Genomic DNA, 21,475 nt, shown 5'->3' on the forward strand with positions numbered 1-21,475 from the left:
TGTGTAACTCATTTAATGCTAATAAAAGTTCTTCATGTAAATGCTCTGTTTCTTTATGGGTAAATAGATAACATTTTGCTCAAGAACATAAAGTTTGTAATATAATAATAAATATCCAATTTAAGGCTAAAACTCTCTCTGTAACCCATAGTATTTTGCTTTTTCTTCCCCCATTACATACCACACTATTGGTATGAGTTAAGAAATGTTAGACTTAAATTTTATGACTTATGTGGAATGTGTCACTTTATTGCATTTTTGTCTAGAAATAAAAATTAATTGGAAGTTATAATTTTTTATACTTACAAAGTATTATTAATGTATGCATTGTAGTTAGATTGGTGAAAATTTGTATTGAACTTTACTGTACTAGAGTCTGATGCTTCCTGACCATCAGTTTTGTACTGTAGAAGGTATCTGATCATAAAAGATGACAGTCAAGTTATGCACTCTGTGTGTGTTACAGGTTGGCATAGATCTGTGTGTATGTATGTATTTTGTGTGCTAGTTTGGATTGTTTGCTCATAAAATACATCTGTTTCATTACATCTAAAGATGGCTCAGTGGACCATTGAGTTCTTTGGATGCAATAGACTTTAACAACTATGTGAATTTGACAGGTTTGCATGGACTGAAGATGATTTTTTTTTTTTTACTTCTTAGCATATCATTCATTTTGGTATTTCTGTTTCTTGGGTTTTTTTAGGGGTTGTGTATAGAACAAACAAAAAACATTATCTACAGTATAGAATAATGGTCTTCAAAACTGAATTTAAAGCTACTTTGAGTTGTGTACCAAAAAGGGATGGTCTAGTCATTGGTTTAAAAAAAAATAACTTAGAGGCTGAGAATTTGTAAGCCAAGTCAGGTTTATGGCTGAGTGCCTCTTTGGAGGGGGGAGGGCAGAGGAGGAAGGATTTTGTATCCTGAAAATAGGGTTGTGTTAGCATTTGCATTATAGTCACCTAGCTGTACAGTAATATTGAGAACAGCTCTACCAGAATAGAGTTACTCTGTGCATGCATCCTAGTTTTAAATGTTTAAGACAGTTGAACAGGCGCACGGGAGATAAAATATGTGGTTAGGTTGATATTACTAGAAATAAAGGACAATGCAACTATTGTGGTATAAAGATTTGTTTTATTAAGCTTCTTTTCAGATTGCTTCTCTGAAATACATTATTAAACTTCGACTTAGGAAAACTGTACCTTATACCATTCTAGTTCTTTTCCTCCATAGAACATTTACAGTGAGATGTGGTTCATATCTAGCTATATTTTTACTGGATCTTAATGAGTATAATTTAATAGGAATTAACTTTTTTCCCCAGTTGATTTGTTCATCTCCATATTTTGACCAAACATTTATTAGGTGTACAAGAAAATATTTGTAAAAAGTACAAATATGCTGGAATTGTATCAACTGCTTTAATGTTACATTTGGAATTTAGTTGCATCTAACTTCATCAAATCAGTGTCTTCAAAGAAATCAGCTTCTGCATATTTTTCTTTTTCAGGAAACTTGAATGTTACTCTTCAAGTGTGGGATATAGGGGGACAAACAATAGGAGGCAAGATGTTGGATAAATATATCTATGGAGCCCAGGTACAGTAAAAACAAAACAAAAGTTATCAACTTTGTTTTCATAATCGTACTCTTTCAGGAAACATTTTTAGTCACAAAATTAAGTATCTGCTTAATTTAAAATTTATTTTAGCATTGATTTATGTGCAAGTTTTATTTTTGGATATAGTGACGTTTGCGCTGGCTTTAAAAAAAGCAGCAAAGGTGCTAGTTTGCAGATCCCTAACAACTCTCGAAAAACAGATGTATGTTTCCATGCATTGTGGCTTGGGTTGAGAAAAGCAATCACAGTAAACAGTAAAGGCTGTTTGGATATCCACATGGTATGGTAGATATACTGGCTGCTTTGAGAGCAGATGCCCCCTGAGGGGAAAAAGTAGAAGGAGGAAATTAAGAGCAATCCTACACCATTAAGCTCATACAAGCAAGTGGGGTTATAAGAGGGCAAACAAAAGGAGGCAACCAGGTAGCTAAATATTTTTTGCAGAACATGCATATAGTGAAAATTAATTTTTGCCCCAAAAGCTTATGAAACAACTTTAAGTGAATGCTAGGACTAAACAAAATATTGCAACAACATGTAGATTTGAGATGCAGTTTTTAATGATGTGCACATAATAGGGCTGTCCAGCGATTAAAAAAATAATGGCGATTAATCACACTGTTAAACAATAATAGAATACCATTTTTTAAAATAGTTTTGGATATTTTTTACATTTTCAAATATATTGGTTTCAATTACAACAGAATACAAAGTGTACAGTGCTCGCTTTATATTTATTTTTGATTAAAAGTATTTGCACTGTAAAAAACAAAAGAAATAGTATTTTTCAATTCACCTAATAAAGGTACTATAGTGCAATCTCTTTATCTTAAAAGTTGAACTTACAAATGTAGAATTATGTACAAAAAATAACTGCATTCAAAAATAAAACAATGTAAAACTTTAACACCTACAAGTCCACTCAGTCCTCCTTCTTGTTCAGCCAATCGCTCAGACAAACAAGTTTATTTACATTTGCTGGAGATAATGCTGCCCGCTTCATGTTTACAATATCATCTGAAAGTGAGAACAAGCATTTGTATGGCACTGTTGTAGCCAGCGTTTCAAGATATTTATGTGCCAGATGCACTAAAGATTCGTATGTCCCTTCATGCTTCAACCACCATTCCAGAGGACATGTGTCCATGCTGATAATGAGTTCTGCTCGATAACCATCCAAAGCAGTATGGACTGATGCATGTTCATTTTCATCATCTGAGTCAGATGCCACCGGCAGAAAGATTGATTTTTCTTTTTTGGTGGTTCAGGTTCTTCAGTTTTCACTTTGGAATGTTGCTCCCTTTAAGACTTCTGAAAGCATGCTTTACACTTCGTCCCTCTCAGCTTTTGGAAGGCACTTCAGATTCTTAATTCTTGGGTTGAGTGATGTAGCTATCTTTAGAAATCTCACATTGGTACCTTCTTTGTGTGTTGTCAAACCTGCAGTGAAAGTGTTCTTAAAATGAACAACATGTGCTGGGTCATCATCCGAGACTGCAATAACATGAAATATATGGCAGAATGCAGGTAAAACAGAGTAGGAGACATACAATTCTCCCCCAAGGAGTTCAGTCACAAATTTAATTAATGCATTATTTTTTTAATGGACATCATCAGCGTGGAAGCATGTCCTCTGGAATGGTGGCTGAAGCATGAAGGGGCATATGACTGTTTAGCATAACAGGCACGTAAATACCTTGCAATGCCAGCTACAAAAGTGCCATGCGAACGCATGTTCTCACTTTCAGGTGACATTGTGAATAAGAAGCTGCCAGCATTATCTCCCGTAAATGTAAACAAACTTGTTTGTCTTAGCAGTTGGCTGAACAAGAAGTAGGTCTGAGTGGACTTGTAGGTTCTAAAGTTTTACATTGTTTTGTTTTTGAGTGCAGTTATGTAACAAAAAAAATCTACGTTTGTAAGTTGCACTTACCCGATAAAGAGATTGATGCACTACAGTATTGTATGAGGTGAATTAAAAAATACTGTTTCTTCTGTTTGCCATTTTTACAGTGCAAATATTTGTAATAAAAATAATAATATAAAGTGAGCACTGTGAATTTTGTATACTGCGTTGTAATTGAAATCAATATATTTAAAAATGTAGAAAAACATTGAAAAATATTGAATTTCAATTGGTATTCTATTGTTTAACAGGGCGATGAAAACTGTGATTAATCATGATTAATTTTTTTGAGTTAATCATATGAGATAATGGTAATTAATCGATAGCCCTAGCACATAATTTTATTTTTGGCTTAGTAACATCAAACTAAGTACTACATTCTTTTATTTTTGGCAATAGTTGCAACAGGAACAATAGACAATGTATATGATAAAATGTATTGTTTTCATGTATTTTTTCTTTTTACTTCTATTTTCTGATCTCTACTTCTCACAATAAAGGGAAGAATATGGCTCTAGACTTGGACAAGAGTGGAGGCTTGGCATCACACTAATAAATATAGAACAGGGGCTGCTAATTAAAATGACTAAGATTTGCAAATTGATAGGGTAAAAAAATCTGACCTCCTTGTCGACTTAAAATTTAGTCAATTTCTAAAAAAGACTAAGTAGTTTTAAGTATTACACCTGAACCTGAGTCACCCTGGTAACGTCTGTGGTTTTACGGCCACACTTAACTTAATTTTTTTTTAAAAAGATTTTCTCTGTCCTGTGAAAGACCTATCAAGCAACAGGTGAAAGTGACTGCAGTGAAACAAGGAAACTAACTATTCACAGTGTTCCCAATGAACACACATACTTTTTCTTTTATTACTTTCACTGATGATTTTAGGAGTTTCTTGTAGCAATAGTAGACCCAAAAAATTCAGACCAAAGTGTGATTTTTATAAAGCTGATTGTGTTCTTTTAAATCATAGTAATCTGTAATTTAGCAGCATTGGGTGATCTGGTAACATTTCCATTAAAATAACTAAGAACTGCAAAAGCTACTTTTATTTGATTGATAAACTACACTAGTTGCAACTTTCTAATAAATGAATGTCAGTTTCCGTCTCCTTAATTCTAGTAAGTATTATGCCAAGATGTCTGTCCTCCCAGGGCTGGTCTGAACACTTTCTTAACATTAGCTTCCCAGCAGCCTCCATGAAGAACAGATGAAACAGCATGGATAGTTCTGGAAGAAGCTGTAGTCTGTTCTCTTCCAGGCTGAAAGTTGCTTCAATGTAGGGAATCTGAAGGTTTAGTGGAAACGAAAAAGGGGAGATGGAAATAGGGCACCATGTGGAATTTGAAGGGAAGAATCCTAGTCTACGTATATAACAAAATTCTTGGGAGCAGGCAATATAGTGAAGTATAAAGAAAGGGAGTAGATAGGCAGAACATATAGCTGCATCCACCTGCATTCCATAACACAGCAGGCAGTTGAAATTGCTGGTGTTACTCGCCTTGTCACCAACGACTATAAGAAGTCACCTTAATTCAGACCCAAAACTAATTGCTCTTTAGAGATACAATCAGGTTGTTCAGAGGGATGAAATCGGAGAATCCATTTGCACTCTGACTTGATTTGTTTTTGCACTTTGATAACCTGCTACGAGATATGCTAAAGTCTAACTTTAAAAAGTGCAAATAGAAATACTGCATCCTGATCAGTTGCTCTGTTTGTTGAACCCGTGTGTATATCTTGGAATTAAGTAATGTGAAAATATAATGCATACTGAATATTAAGGTAAGGTTTCAGCCCTGGATCTTTTATTTCATAGATAAAATGATTCCATGATTGAATAATGTATTTGATCATTATAATAAGCCAAAGCTAGATATTTAATTAAGACAAAATATATGATGATATTCTTGAAGCAAAAAATTCATAAGGAATTATTACCGACTTACTTAGTGTCTTGAAATATGCCACTGCTCCAGTCTCCATTTACAAATTAACAAAAGTATTTAAATGCCTAAGAATGCAGATAGGTGTCTAATAGGATTTACAGAAGCATGTAAGCAGGTTAGACACCTAATTCCCATTGAAAGTCAATGGGATTTTGTCTCCAAAGTACCAAAATTATTTTTGAATAAGTGACTTAAGTGCCTAAATCATCAATGTGGTTTTCAAAATGTTACCATTAGTTCTTTTAATCTTTCCTCAAAAGTCAGTCCCTTCACATCCAATCACTTTTACGTGTGAGTTCATAAATCCCAGATCATTAGGCATCAGATTTATAAAGGTATTTAGGCACGTAAAGATGCAGATAGGTGCCTTATAAATCTCACTAGGTGCCTATATGCATTTTTACATGCCTAAATACCTTTTTAAAATCTGGCCCTTAATGCCGTGTTAGCTGTGAAATGAATGTATGACCGAAGCAACCATATACTGTCTGCATAAATATCTATCCAGAATATTTCATTAAGGTTCTATTAAGTGTGCAAAAGGCAATAATTTCAGTTCTTAAGGCAGATAACGTCATGTGTCATTTCCATAGAACTAATTATTAAGTGCTGGTAGTTTTCTTGTTGCTTTGCCTGCAAAAAGGAAGACTTGCCTCCTGCCCCAAGGAACTTAACCTTGTAAAGCTTTGATTCTGCAACTTCTTGTGTGTGAATGGACTGCTATGCCTGTGCAAGTCACATGGACTCCACGTGGATGCAGAGGTCTACTACCCATATGCATCATTTTCCTGGGTTGGGGCATATGGTAGATACAGATTCTGCACAAGTCATTGTAAACAATATATCCTGTACCTATATCCTCTTAGTCCATGATCTGGTCAGACGACATAATCAGACTGTTGGGTGTGCTTAGTATTTGGATGAGGGGTATTCAAAGAAACTCCAGGTGCTGCAGAAATTGGCATTAGTGGCTTCCTTCTTTCTCATTCAGAATAGAATCAACTCTTCAGGATGGAGCTTTGGGTTATGGTACTGTTAGAGATGCCATCTTGTGGCTGAGGCATAGAACAGAGCTCTGGGCTTCCTATGTCACATTTTGCAATCGGAGTGGTATTAACCTTGGTGTCTCAGTCTATTTCCAATGTATCTACCTAATTTTCCATGTACTTTCAGCTGAAGAAGTTAGTAATTTACTTCCCCTCCTAAAACTGTTGTTGTTTTAGTGTTGCTAGCCCAGAATGATGTGGTTGCTGCATTCCACCCCAGAGCTGGCTAAATTTCGTGGTGGCTGAAATGATTCTAGCAGACAGTAAAGAGCTTTGGGATCTTTCTGAATGAAAGGTGCTAAGTAAATATTATTTAAACAGCCAGAGTAAGGCACCCTTTAAAAGCTAACTTAGATTTTTGTTTAATGTATTATTGTGATAATTATCAGTATAAGGAACTTTTATGTACCTATGTTAACAATGGGAAAACTTATTAAGAGATTTACAAAAGAAGATGCAAGTAGATTGGCTCCTTTTTGTACTTTTGTGAGCTATGAAGTTTGCATCTAGTCCCTAGTGAGAATGTGGCCACATCACAGATTTCCCAGTCTTGGCAACCTTTAGGTTCGTCTCTTCAGAGAAGCTGATGATTAATAGGCATAGACAGTGAACTACCTTACCTTTAAGCATGGGTGCTCTCTGCATGTTTGTAGGGGGAAGATGCCACTACGTGAGATCCGTCTGTTCTGTGGCTAGAAGATTTCAGTGTCTATTACTTTTAATCTGAGGCTTTTCATGAGCATTCAATTTAATTTAATGATCTCAAATTAAAATTTAATCAGCTCTTTCGTAATCATATCTATCATTTGGATAGGGCTATAACTTGATAAGCATTGATAATAAAATATTTAAACTATAAAATTATTGGATTAGCATTTTCTTTAATCTTTTTAATATACCACTGTTGTAAATATTTGAAACTTCTTAAATGTTTTTTCTAGTGTCAAATTATGTATAATTCCATTTAATACTGTTATGAAGCATTTAGAATTGCATTTTTATGCTGTAAATATGTTTTAGACCAACTCCCAACTCTGAGCTGTATAGCTGCAGACCCTATCCATATCTCTAGTGTAAAGTATCCTTCAGAGTTGGCATATGCTACTTCATAAATTAGCTTGTTAACAGAATAAGAGTAGTGCGGACCATACCTTCTCTAGAGACCAGCAAATCATTTCTGCAGTACACTCAGCTTCCAGTGGACTATTTTTGCAAATATGCTACAATTCAGAAACAAAAAACACTCACATGTACAGTAAGGTAGGCATAATGTCTCCATTGCCAGAATGTTGTTATGCAAGCAGGGAATATGTGCCGGAGACTAGAGAATTAACATACTGTTCACGTCGTGGTATCCTGTCAGTTCTCAAACATTTTTCTTTCTCATGGTGGGGCAGTGTGCTACATCTGTGTTACCAGGCTAATTTTAATTGTTTTTCTTTCTCATTTTTTATCCTTTAAAAATGCCTCCTTTCTAAGTGTATTTCATGTGCATGTTGGGGAAATAGCAATGATTGAATTTTATATCTGTTCTCTCTGTACTTAAAGTATTGTAAGTTTGGGGAGGATACACTGTATTTTTCCAGAGAAAATGAAGGTTGAATCTCTGCTTTCAGTAGAAAACTGAACTAAATCTTAGATATGAAGTTGTGACCAGCACCTCCATAATTGTAAAGTTCAGAATAAGTCGGTGGTAGAGTATTATACATTATCTTTTTGTTGGGGCAAAAAATAAGATTACAGATTAGTATTTAGTGTAAAGGCCATAAAATCAGTCTGTCCTTGTCTTCTATTGCATCCCTGCCAGCCCATGTCTCAAATAATAGAGTTACACTGATATAAAACCTGGGTAACACATTGATATCCGGTATTTGAAGACAGCATTGGGCCTGTTTCCACAATTTGTGGATATCCTGGGTTGCAATCAAAGTAAGCCCCAAGAGATGAAAGGAGAGAGTAGTGAACACTGTCAATCCTATATCATTTCCATGAGTTCAGACATCAGCATTTGCTTCTGTTGTTTAATTAAGAAGAGGGTGCGGCTCCGGATATACTGAGAGTGATCTCCCAGTTCATGCATAAGGGGTAACCTGGAAAAAGGTCTAGACATTGGAGTGGGAGAAAGAGAAACAGCAGGGAGAAGTCGGTATTGTTAGAGGTGTGTGTGTGTGTGCTCACGGGCAGGCAGGCACGCCATGGCAGAATTGTGCAGGACCTTAGGAGCAAGTACCAAGAGTTTAAACTTGTTGTGTGGGACAATCAGTGAGAGGATTCAAAGACAGGGAATGATTGAGGAAAGTACATCATTTTTTAAGGCAGTGTTGGAGGTGGCCTGGAAGGTAATAGTAAGGACACTGTGGAGCTACAGCTGCTAGAACTCACTTCAAGAGTATCTTCCATGAAACCTCTGTTGTGGGATTCCTTTTCTCCTAAGGGGGAGCAGGGGCTATGCTTGGCTTTAAGTCCTGCAGCAGCACAGTGGTGGTCTGAAGAGATACTGGAGACAGCCAGCCCATCATGTTAGGTATAAATATTTTAAATACGTTACTTTGCATTAATTTTGTTTAACATGCTGCTATCGCCCAAGTGTCTTCTGAACTCTGGAGCTATCTGAGATAAGGACTGTCATGCTTTTCTACTAAATGGGGAAGGTGGCAGTACTGGAGCTGGAAGGAGCATGCCACATGCTCCTCCTCATTTTCTATTTTCTACCAACCTCACTTCTATTCTCCTACCTAAACAACCCCTACCCTTGTTCTCCCCTTTTTCCATTCCCATTAGACATGGCACAACACTGTGTCTTGCTCACAACAAAGCTTCCACTAGTAAAACAAAAATTTGGATACAGTGCAGTTTTTTGGCATCCCAACTGTCAGGTAGCTATGATAAATTGTGTTAAGCTTTCTGCCCTCACTGGGGTGTTGCTTTATTGCCCAAATCAAGATGAATGAAGGTGGGGCTTTGCCAAGGGGGTCTATCTTTTCATTTCAAGACCTTACCATCCTCCTTTATTTTCTGCCACTCTGTTTTTATAACAGCCACAAATTGCTCAAAAATCCATTTGTGTAGAATAGCCACTTGGTTAGTAGGCAGTATGTATCTATTACATTCTCCTTGGTATTTGATGGCACATCTCCAGTTCACAATGATCTTTATTTTGAGTTTCCATGTGAACACTTTCAGTCCTCACAGTCAACTGTTACCTTCATTGACCTGTTCATGAGCATGCTTGCTTGAGAGCATGGCTTCTCCCAATCCCAGTCTCTTTGTACCCCTTCCCCCCAATTCCTACTGTATAACTGATGTTCAAAGTTAGGAAAGTAACTTTGCTATATAACTGGTACTTCCCTCCTGCATATTTCCAGGTTGAAATATTTCGGAAGGATGGGTAGAGTAGGAGTAAGGAGATCAGTAACTGGGAGAGATGGAGTCAAGGGGCAGGCGATGGAAGAGTTGGAAGGGAACGGTTGGTGCAAGACATTAGATTCAGTGAGTGAGATAAAAGAGGAAAGAGTGTTTCGTGGGGAAGAGGGTGAAAGGGAGATCATGCTAGTTCTGGTCCATCTCCTTGAAGAAGCTGATAATACTGTACGGAGAGGGAGGAATCAAAGGTGTCGTAGGTTATAAGCAGGGCTTCTGAAGGAATAGTAAAGCCGTTTTGCAAGGAAGTTGGTGGTACATAAGGAGAAACGGATGGATTTGTAGTGGAGGAACGCTACGTGGTCTTTGTGATTTTTCTTTAGAGGTATATAGAACGATGGGAACAGGATCAGCAGAAGCAGATTCTGGATGTGAGCCTGGGCTATGGGATATTGAATTGGAGGGAACAGTGGGAGAGAAGGACAAAGGGGTGAATAATTGAGAAGAGAATGAAGGTGAGAGCTGACCATTGAATCCATGGAGGAAAAAAGATGAGAAGAGAGAGGCTAAAGCCTGCAGGGAAGTCAGGGATGTCAATGGACTTTCGCCACAAAATAATGGACTTTATGGGACACCTGATTAATATCTGTCTTTTGAATATTTCTCACTTAGGACATGACCTAAAGTCCATTTAAGTCAATGCTAGTCTCTCCATTGACCTATGCTGAGCTTTTGATCAGGCCCTTAGAGTTTTGTTAAAAGCCTGCCAATACTTGTCTTCTACAACAGTAAAGGACTGGAGCTGGCTTTTTGCCCCAGCTGGGAGAATAGAAGCAGCAGGCAGGCAATAAGAAATATGTGATTCACAATTTAAAAAAAAAAAAAAAAATCAAATCTGGAAACCTATGGTGAAAACTAGATAATTAGCAGCCCTTTTACAACTTAGTTTTTACAATCATAGAATATCAGGGTTGGAAGGGACTTCAGGAGGCCATCTAGTCTAACCCCCTGCTCCAAGCAGGACCAGTCCCTAACTAAATCAATATTAACTTTCATTTTGAAAAGCTTTTGAGGTTTTTAAAAGAAATGTAAATGTTGGACAGTGACATTCTACTCTGAGTAATATACTGGTTGCTGTTTTTCTTTGCTAAATTTCCATTGTGTTTCTCTAGCTGTGATACAATTAATATATGAGTAATAAAGTCTGTGTACTGCTATGTGTCTTATCTCATAAAATATTTATTTAGTGGAGTTGCTTGAATCCTAACTGTTCAGTTTGGATTACAATAATAATAATAATAAAAAAACAAAATTTACAATTAGTAGCATCTCAGCTTTTGAAGAATATTAAAAAATAAACTTAATGTGAATTTAATAGTAACTTATTGCAATGAATAACTTTTGTCAATGTATAATGTTTCAAATATATCTTTTCTCCTCAGGGTATCCTTTTGGTATATGACATCACCAATTACCAGAGCTTTGAAAATTTAGAAGACTGGTATAATATGGTAAAGAAAGCAAATGAAGAATCAGAAATTCAGCCACTTGTGGCGTTGGTAGGCAATAAAAGTAAGTTATTAATGCATAAATACTAGTTAATTGAAGTACTTTGGCTGTTTGTTTAATATTGAGAAATACTATAAGACAGATCTTTAGTTACAAAGGAACAACATAATGGGTTTTATGTTTTAGGTCTTTCTAAATTCTATATTGTAACAGTGACTGTTTTTCTTTGCTAGGTGGAAATCAGTTAATAAAATCTGCTTCCATAATTTAAAAGCATGGAATTAAGCTTTAAGCATAAAAAGAGATTTTTTCCTGGAGCATTTTTATTTTCTTGCATACCGTCTATAATTTAGAGGTGGATTATTCTCCATAGTTCTGTTGGTATTTGTCATTCATTGTAAACCCTTTTTTGATCATCAGAACATAGTTTGATCCTTTTCTTACTCTTAATCATCAAAAACCCTTCTTAAGAAATTATTTCCCAATCATAAAAATACCAGCTGGATCCTAATTTTCTCCTGGTTTTAATCAGTCCTTCAGAAACTCCCTGATTAGAAATCACAGGGCTTCATCCCACTTCTCTTAATCTTTTTACCATTAACTTCAGTAGGAGCAGGATATGCCCAGTTTAAAAAAATAAAAAAAGCCATGCAATGAAAAAGTTCTAATAATCTTTAGTAACGGACATATATTTGTTTAAATAACACAAAGGGTAAAACACATTTTTGTGTCTTTCTCAAATAATTCATGTTCATGTCAAGACCAAACCTGATACATTTCATCCAGAAAGATAACTTTTTGAAACTGTTTCAAGCAAATGAAAGTAAAGTTGAGATACGTTAATTCCTAGCCGTTAACTCTAGAGTTGCAACCGCAATGCTGAAACTATTTCTGATGTTCATTATGAAAGACTGCTTTTGTTTTTCTGGGAAGAACACAGAGCAACACTTAGTTACAATATATAAATAGCACTTCTGAAAGTATAACATAGACTCTGTTGTACCATAGCACACCAGAGCCAATAATACAGATTCTGTTGAAATCCAAATGAAAAATATTTTTCATTGATTTATATTCTACCTAGAAATTGGACTTCCCACCTGGAGTTGTGCAAAGCTTGTAAAGTATTTACAAGAGGATACACATAAGTAATGCTGTTTTGCTGGAATGACACCATCATAGACAGAAAATCAGACATTGATTTTCAATTTCGGTTAGAGGAGAGAACTGTATCTCTGTTATATAACTTGAGTCAAATTCTTTTCTTAATTATGTACATGAAACCTCATTAAACTAGTGGAACTCACTGAATACAACTGAAAGTAGGATTTGGTTTTATGGGTCTGTATGAATTTTTGAATAGCAGACTGACATTGACCAAGAAAAGGGCCTGTAGCTCATAAATATATGAGCTGAAGGAGTGGGGTACCTCTTATCTGTTTTGGAGAGCCTCTAATTTATGTCTGTTCTGTGGCCAGCTGGATATGAAAATAAAGCAAAATATAACTTTCTTGTGATCCTAAAGAATGTATAGTGCTGTTATGGAAATCTCTAGAAGTATGGCATCTCTCCAGAGGAAGGGAGCAAGGAATGCTACGTAGATTAGTAATTATTTTATATCCAAGTGCCTTATTGCTATTTAACCATGACCAGAATGAAGCATTTAGAAATTAATTACCTTTCCAAACTTTACAACAGGAAGAGGAAATCAAAGAAGGATTCTATCTCAATATGTCCTGAGTACTTTATTGTATTCATGCTCCTGTTGTGATACAAGCAGGCAGATAATAAGATCAGTACTCACAGGAGAAGTATGGTTTTGATGCCTATGTATCACAGGGGTTAAAGCTAACACAACTGACAACTGCGTCTAAATAAATGCATTCCATTTAGAATGGCTCAGCTTCTGCAGTCAGTAGGTGATGATAGGATAACGTGTTGGGAGCTGCGACCTATTTGGAACATACAGAGTCACAGATTTAAAGGCCCGAAGGGAGCATTATGATCATCTAGTCTAACCTCCTGCATAACACAGGGTAAATAATCTCATCCAATAATTTGTCTCAAAACCATAATTTATGTTTGAGCTACAGCATATCTTTTTAGAAAACTGCAAAAAATGCTGAGTACCAAGCAGTTCCCATTCAAGTCAGTACTTTTGAAAATCAGGCCACTATTTAGGTGACTAAATATTGACTTAAGAGCCTAACTTTCAAAAATGCGTGGTTAAAGTCTTGGCATATGTTTAAAGGTGCTGGTGTCCCTTTTCAGTATCTTAATGTTACTTTGCTTTAAACTCCCATTTATCATACTATTCCACATATTGATACCACCTGTGAAGGAATAGGAACTTTTCTTGATGTCAGTTAGTCCTCTTGTGAAAGCGTTTAACTGAAGTGGGGAAATAATTCTCATTTAGATAATATTTTAAGAAGGGGGAAGAGATGATATCTTAAGTCTACATTTTCCTCCTTCACTTTGAACTACGTACACACATGCATTAAGGTAGTTGAAAATACCTTTTCCAAATAAATGCTGTTTTCAAATGGTGCAAGTTATCATCAAGTATTGTAGAATGTTAATGTAGTTGTGTACTGCATCTTCTTACGATACTTGCTAGGCATAGAAGAAGACAGTTAGCATATTTGTTAGTAAAGAGTTTTGTTTTTTTTTAAAAATTCTGCTTTCGCTGTACTACTAAATGGTTTGGAAGTGAACCTGTTGGTAAAAGTCATCTTTTGGAATGACAAGGTGAGTGAGGTAATATCTTCTATTGGACCAACTTCTGTTGCTGAGAGAGACAAGCTTTTGAGTCACACAGAGCTCTTCTTCAGGTCTGGGAAAGGTACTCAGAACCTTACAGCTAAATGCAAGACGGAACAGATTGTTTAGCAAAAGTAGGTAGCACATATTCTAAGGGACCATTCAAGGTAGAGTGACCCATTAACATCTCTGCAGTTTTAGGACAAAACGGGGGGGTTAGTGGATTACAGATTGTTGTAATAAACCATAAATCCAGCGTGTCTGTTCAGTCCATGATTTTTGGTATCTAGCAGAATTATGAATGTAAGTTCCATGCCTGTCTTTTGAAAGTGTTGTACACATTTCCTTTGAGGATGAGGACTGATGGTCAGATATAGAGTGATCGCTTTGTGAAGTGTTCACCCCACAGGTGATGTAAGGTTAGGGTGACCATATTTCCCAAAGGGAAAAAGGGACACCACATGGGGCTAGCCTGAGCCTTTATCCCCCCATGCAGGGCTGGCCCAAGCTGCTCACCCACCCCTGCTCCTCCCTGCATGATGCTCTCCCCATGCAAGGCTGGCTCCCCCACTCTCCACATGCAAGGCTGGGGCTGGCATCACTGTTCACCCAAACCCCGCCTGCCCCCTGCCAAAGCCCTGCCCCCTCTGTGTGAGGGTGCCATTGCCACTCCCCCCCCCACACACACATTCTTCCGCACCCCAGTTTTTTGACTTGATCAGTTGGCAAGTGTAAATTGGACAAATGCCCATTTTTAGCAAAAAAGTCGGGATGGTCAGGACAGGGCTTAAAAAAAGGGACTGTCTCGGCCAAAATAGGATGTATGGTCACCCTATTTAGGGTGTTTTTGTGTCTCACCATTTTCCTGTGTGAGTTCATTCAAGAGTGTGGTGATAATTGCTATTGGGGCATTTAGTGCACTATGCTCTCATATGAACTCACGGGAAAATGATAAAAGACAAAAGCACCCTTACAATATGTGCTAACTACTTATGCTAAACAAATCTATTCTATCTTGCATTTAGCTGTGAGGTTGAGTACCGTTCCCAGATCTGAAGGAGAGCTCTCTGTGACTCTAAAGCTTGTTTTTCTCTCTACAACAGAAGTTGGTCCAATAGATATTCCCTCACTCATCTTGTCTCTCTAATATCCTGGAACAGACATGGCTACAACTATATCTTTTGGAATGGGCAGAAAAGGCAGATTAAACTTTTGTATCAATTGGCTTTCATCCCCAGTTCCTTATAACAAGGTCTATTAGTACTTTGTTATCCTTACTTCCAATGACTTTTATTACTTGTCTCAGATAGTTTTCACTCTCTTCTCTGTAGCAGCCAGTTGTAGTCTTGTTCTGTGTAAGTGGGGATCTCATCCAAAGTCATAATCATGACCACGGTGTATCAAGCTTGTGGGGTCCTTCATTGAGACAAGACATCAGAAACTAAACCGTAATGATTGCTAATTCCATGAATGATCAGAGTATCCACGGATATATAGCATCACCAGGGATCCTAGTTTTCCGTGATTAAAATCCCCCAAATTCTCTGATTAAAAAACCCATAAAAATCTTATTTTTTTCCGCAATTAAAATGAGACGCTGAACTTTAGTTTCCCTAGCCACAGGTATCGGTTGAACACAGTGTTTTATTGATACACTGGAACCCCATTTATCCAACCTAATTGGAACCGGGGCCACACTGGTTAATCGAAAATTCAGATAATCCGGAGAGCTTCAGCCCCGTACGGCGGGGCTCTTACTTTCAGCCGTGTGTGGTGGAGGTCGGGCTTCAGCTGACAGCCCACGCCCCGATTCGGGCTGTCAGCCCTAGCTTGGTTAATACGAAGAGCTGGGTGATGGAAACTCAGATAAACGGGGTTCTACTGTATATGTTTTTATTTTTTCACAAAATGTAAAAACTAAAGATTCTCTGTAAAAATGCAAATTCTGCATTTTTCCATGGCAAACGGATTTATTGGATTCCTAAGTATCACTTGTCACAAAATACAAATAAGGTGATTTTAATTTCAACTAATTTAAAATGTTTTTTACTTCTCTAAAGACCAAATTTTCAAGTGTGGATGTGTGAATTTTACCAACAAAACCTGCTTTTTTGTGTAAAATCCAGGTATGTTAACAGCATGATACTTAGAATCTTGATCTAGCAAAGCACTTAAACAAGTAGTCAGTGGAATTACTCCTGTTCATTAAATTAGGCACATATTTTCTGTTCGTTTCTTCTAGCCTTTTATGGCTTCTTCCAGCTACCTGTCTTAGAGCGGTGTTTTTTCTCATCTGCTTTTCAGTTAGCTTTTGGAGATTATTCCAATAATGTTTATTTCTGCATTTCTCCCTTGCAGTAGTGTAATTACGAAGACTTCCAGTGTTGCAAGTAGAAATCCTTTCTTGCCAGTACGCTGCATTAATGGGAGGGACACAAAGGTGGGGGGGCACGTGACTTCCCCACATGACCCTGCACGTGACTCCTCCTCGCCAGGGGCCCCCTTGCTCTCCCTGTCCCCTCCCCATGATCCACATCCATCCTACGTTATCTGTGGGGGGGGGGGCTATCCCCGGAACTATCCCATGGCTATCCCAGGAACCACAGCGGCGAAAGGGGCAAAACGTGCAACTCCTCCGGCAGGGCTGCTGTACAGACCCCATGCAGGAGGACTCAGAAGATGCAGCTGCTTGGAAGGGCTGGGGGCGGGCTCCTCCTGTGTCTTTCCGGTACGCCATACCAGCTATAAATATCTTACTGGTATGGCGTACCGTACCGTACCACCGTACTTGCATCACTGAAGGCTGCCATTAGACACTATTTCCACAGTGGTTATTCTGCATGTTTAATTGCAGTCCCATTAATTAGAAGTTTTCTTTGTGACTTCTAATGATGTTGTATTCAGCATTTGATCATTTCGACAGACAGCCTTAATTTGGCCTGCTTCATACTTCTTAAGCACTTATGAACTGCATGCATCTGCAGTGTTGTGTTTCTGTAGTGACACGTTTGATGATTTGGGTATGTTGACAAAGTTACAATATGCATCTCTCTCTCTCTCTCATTTTTTAAAAGAAAACTTAATTATTCGGCTGTTCTGCAGGGTAGAAAATGGGAAGAAACCCAGGGTTCCATCCACTGAATACTGATAAGGAAATCCATACTGAGGATTTACCTGGAGCTGTAAAGCATTGCTTGTATCTGGCTTTCTTTTCAGAAGTAGTTATGAATGTGTATGTGGTGTTTTTGGTGTTTTTTTTATACAACAGTTGCAACAAGATTGTTTACTGAAGTTTTTCTTCCAAACACCTCTGGCATGTTTTGCAGATTGGCTTCACAAATGACATGCACTCCATTCAGCAGCATGTGTGTTAGGCTTTTTCTCCTGTGGCACTTATATATGCACATTTGTCTCTTGTGGACACGAACACCTTTGTGTAAGGAATATCTGACTCATTAGTATTTTCAGCATTTCTTAGGAAGCAGTTTTATCATATGTGGCTTCCATCATTACACATCCTCAATATTAACATCTTTGAAATCATAATATTAAGTAGTAGTTACTTTAACACAGAAAACTGCCAAAAACTGCGTAGGTAACTTTACTGTTTGTTTTACATCAGTAGCCTGCTAGTCAAAGACTTTAGGTAGACCTTCAGAACCCAGCCACTGAGATGTTGGTGTGAACGCCCTTTCCAGGTAGAAGTTTGTTTTGCCTCCAGGTGGGGATGCAGAATTGTGTTATTCAGAGCACTAAACACCATATTAATTATTGTTTTTATCAAATTTAAAAGAGCTACTTTTCCAGTTTGGCATAATCACAATACGATAACTTTCACAGTCTTGTGGTTTTTTCCCATGGAGCAGGTTGCAGAAGTATCTAACTTTCTCTTTTCAGTACAGTACAATATTATTAGTTGACAATCACATGAGCTTTTCTTTTATAACTATCTGGACTATCTCTGCTTTATACTGCAGGGTTCAAAATTAGGTAGAAAAGATTTAATTAAAAATTTGCTTTAGTCCCTTGATATGATATGTTCCCTGTATAGTTAGTTTCTTTAAAGTCTTTCAGGCTTGTCTTCAGAAGCAGATCCTCTAGGCAAGCAGGGTAACCTGACCTTGCTTAACTTCCAGAGGATTAAACCATCCAGAAGTAGGAGAAGCTGAAGAAACCCCAAAATTTAGGAGACAGTCCCTGCCTTCCTTGTCCCTCTCCCTCTGCTCACACCAACCTTACTTTGAGAGAACTATACTATTTGTTAATTTAGTACTGGCTTTCTTAGGTGTGTTGGGATGAGTTGAGGTCCCTTAAGTTTTTCATGTTTTTTTCCTCCTCTTGCTTCTGGAGTATTTATCTCTTCTCTGTGCAGCAGGAAAGAAGGAATTTGCCCTGCAGATTAGATCATTAGGAGCAGGAGACAGAAAAGAACACAAAAACTTAGGGAAACCATCCTTCTATGAGAAAACAGTACTGTTCTCTTCAGGATATATGGTCTCTTTTCTCCTAGTCTTCTGTTATGGTGGGGTTTTCTTCCTTTCTCCTCTCTTCTTCCTTTACTTTCCCACATCATATCTCAGTGGTCTTGTTAGGCTCAGTTTGAAGGCATGTCTATCTACACTACAAACTTAAGTCAACCTATGTTAGGTTGACTTACAGCTACCTCAGTAATACTGCAGTAGTTCATGTCCACACTACCCTCCGTCTAGCGGTGGTGAGTGTCCCCACCAGGAGTGCTTCCACTGACTTGAGAGGCAGTGTGAGGAGCTTCCTACCTGGAGACCGGCTGCCCCCCGCTCACTGCTTGAAACACAGCAGCTGCCTGGGCTCCCAGTGCATAGTTCCATGCCTGGAGCCTGGGTGCAGGCAGGTTCCCAGCAAGGAGTGGGGAGCTGGGCACCTCAATGCAGCCAGGTATGGGAGCTCGGGAAGTAGCGTGGCTAGGAGTGGGGAACCTGGACCCTGGGGGTAGCCTGGCTCTGAGTGGGGAGCCAGGGTAGTAGCCTGGGTCTGAGCGGGGAGCCCAGTGGGCAACTGGGCTCTAGCTGGAGCCCCCCACTCATCCCAGGGTGACAGCCCAATCTGTGAGCAGCTTTCTTGTCAATTTCACAGCTCCCGCATGAAGCCCTGAAATAGATAAGAATGACTGCCAAGAGCTGATGTAAGTAACCCAGAGAGTCTAAAATGGACTCTGTGTCGCCCTAGCTATACCGACATAAGCCCTACGCCTCTCGTGGAGGTGGAGTTGTTATTATGTCGATGTAGTAAGGCACTTATATTGGTGGAGGCAAGGCTGTAGTGTGTACCCTGACATAATTAGGTTGATGTAAACTGCGCAAGTATAGATTGTAACCAAGGTCCAGCCAAATCTGCCTCCTTCATTTGCAGCCTATCATCAATTAAATCAGTTGCTTAATCACATCAGCACTTCTCAAGCTTTTATTTTTATTTATTCAGTAAGCAACTGATTAACATTTCACATTTATTTTCTGACAGCAAAATTAAATACTGAATTTCACATTTGTTGTAAAATCTGTGATGACTGTGATAATACAGCTTTTCTAAAACAGGAATGTTAATAACAGAAGTAAAGAACTTGTTTGCTAAAGTCAATTACAATACTAAAGTTACATTGTATTAAATATTAGTCAAGGCAGCATGGAATGATGAAATAAGCTCCAGTTCTCAGCAAGTAGTTCAAAACAAAAACCTGTGTGTGTTGACTTTATCCCTTTAGGATACTGTATTCTACAAGTTTATTAAGTATTATCACAAGCTAAGACAAGTAAATTTTGTGCAGTAAGATCTTTGCTTTTTTTTAACTTTGTGTGTTCACTTTCTAACAATTCAGTAATTCACTGTAAGCTTTCTAGCCATTAGTGTGAGCTAGCATGGTTCTACTATATTTTATTTGATTTGTGGTTTTTTTTTACCATGACTAGTTCTTTTATATTTTCCGTATCTGATGTATTAACAGACTCCTCAAGTGTCAAACCAACATTCTCTGTGGATATATTGTAAACAAAAATTAACCCAGGTTGCATGGGAGCTACTCTCTTTTTGATTTATAGCTGCCTAGATAGTCTCAGGGCGGTGGTTATCTGTAAATTATATTGGGGGTAGAAATTATCAGGCACCAGTGTATGGTGGATGGATGAATGATTTCTACTCTTAGAGATATTAACCAGATCCTCTCCCCAATAAAGACTAATAACTCAGATTTTTAAACAGTCTTCATGACAGATGAGGGCATAGAGGAGAGTGCATCAACACTAATTAAGAATGTTGACTCTATGTTCGCCTTAGCAATGATTAATTGATCTTGGAGTGCTATCTCTGAGCAGGAAATGATGTGCTGTTATATTGTGAAGTTTAAAGGTTATATTTTAGTGTACCCTTTAACTTGCATTCACACAAAATACAATCTTATTACCTATCTTATCTGACCACAAAAAAGAAACATTTTCCAGTCTACGTATGAATGTTTGGCTTTAGAGTGCACTCATGTGAATCCTTTCTATATCAGGGCTTTCCTGGTCTGCTTTGAGTCCAGTTATTGCCTCCTTTACCCTTTCTTCCCCAGCTAATCAAACTTCAAAATATGAGTATTTTCTCAATAACCTTCCCTTTCTGAGAGGCTGGCTTGTTTAATATAAAGTTCAAAAGAACACAGTTCTTCCACCAACCTTTCGAGCTGGCTCCTGCTCCCTGCAGGGTTGTGCTCTGCAGATCCTCTGCCTGGGAACTACGGAGAGTGTCTGTGTAGAGCAGTTCACACAATCCTCCTGCTCATTTGAGTTTCTCCGGAATGAACTCAGCCTAGTCATATACCCCACAGCAGGCCTGTTCCTAGGCCGGTCTACAGTGACCAGATCTGCACTGACAAAGTTTTGTCAGCTTAGCTCTGTGGGTCTGGGGTGCCAAAAAATCACATACCCCAGACAGCCAGAACTATGCCAGCAAACCCTTCCAGTGTAGATGCAGCTATGGCAACAGAAGAGTGCTTCTGTTGGCGTAACTAATGTTTTTCGGGGAGGTAGTATAACTATACTGATAATAGGAGTACTTGTGGCACCTTAGAGACTAACATTTATTTGGGCATAAGCTTTTGTGGGCTACAGCCCACTTCATCGGTTGAATAGAATGGAACATATAGTAAGAAGATCATAATATACACATGCACAGAACATGAAAAGGTGGAGTAAGAGGCTAATTAATTAAGATGAACTATTATCAGCAGGAGAAAAAAAACTTTCATAGTGATAATCAAGATGGCCCGTTTAGACAGTTGATAAGAAGGTGTGAGGATACT

At 38.0% G+C, this 21,475-nt stretch overlaps 1 protein-coding gene across 2 annotated transcripts in view; it reads left to right on the top strand.

The window, feature by feature from the left end:
- Positions 1-21,475, top strand: part of RAB28 (RAB28, member RAS oncogene family) — an 87,270-nt gene that overhangs the window by 13,362 nt on the left and 52,433 nt on the right. For both annotated transcript variants that reach the window (XM_077815843.1, XM_077815846.1), the window contains exons 3-4: positions 1,517-1,605; positions 11,334-11,463. In XM_077815843.1, coding sequence (XP_077671969.1) covers positions 1,517-1,605; positions 11,334-11,463 — 219 coding nt within the window. The remainder of the gene's footprint in view (positions 1-1,516; positions 1,606-11,333; positions 11,464-21,475) is intronic.

The sequence above is a fragment of the Eretmochelys imbricata genome, chromosome 4 (genome assembly GCF_965152235.1).
Source record: "Eretmochelys imbricata isolate rEreImb1 chromosome 4, rEreImb1.hap1, whole genome shotgun sequence".
Lineage (NCBI taxonomy): Eukaryota > Metazoa > Chordata > Testudines > Cheloniidae > Eretmochelys > Eretmochelys imbricata.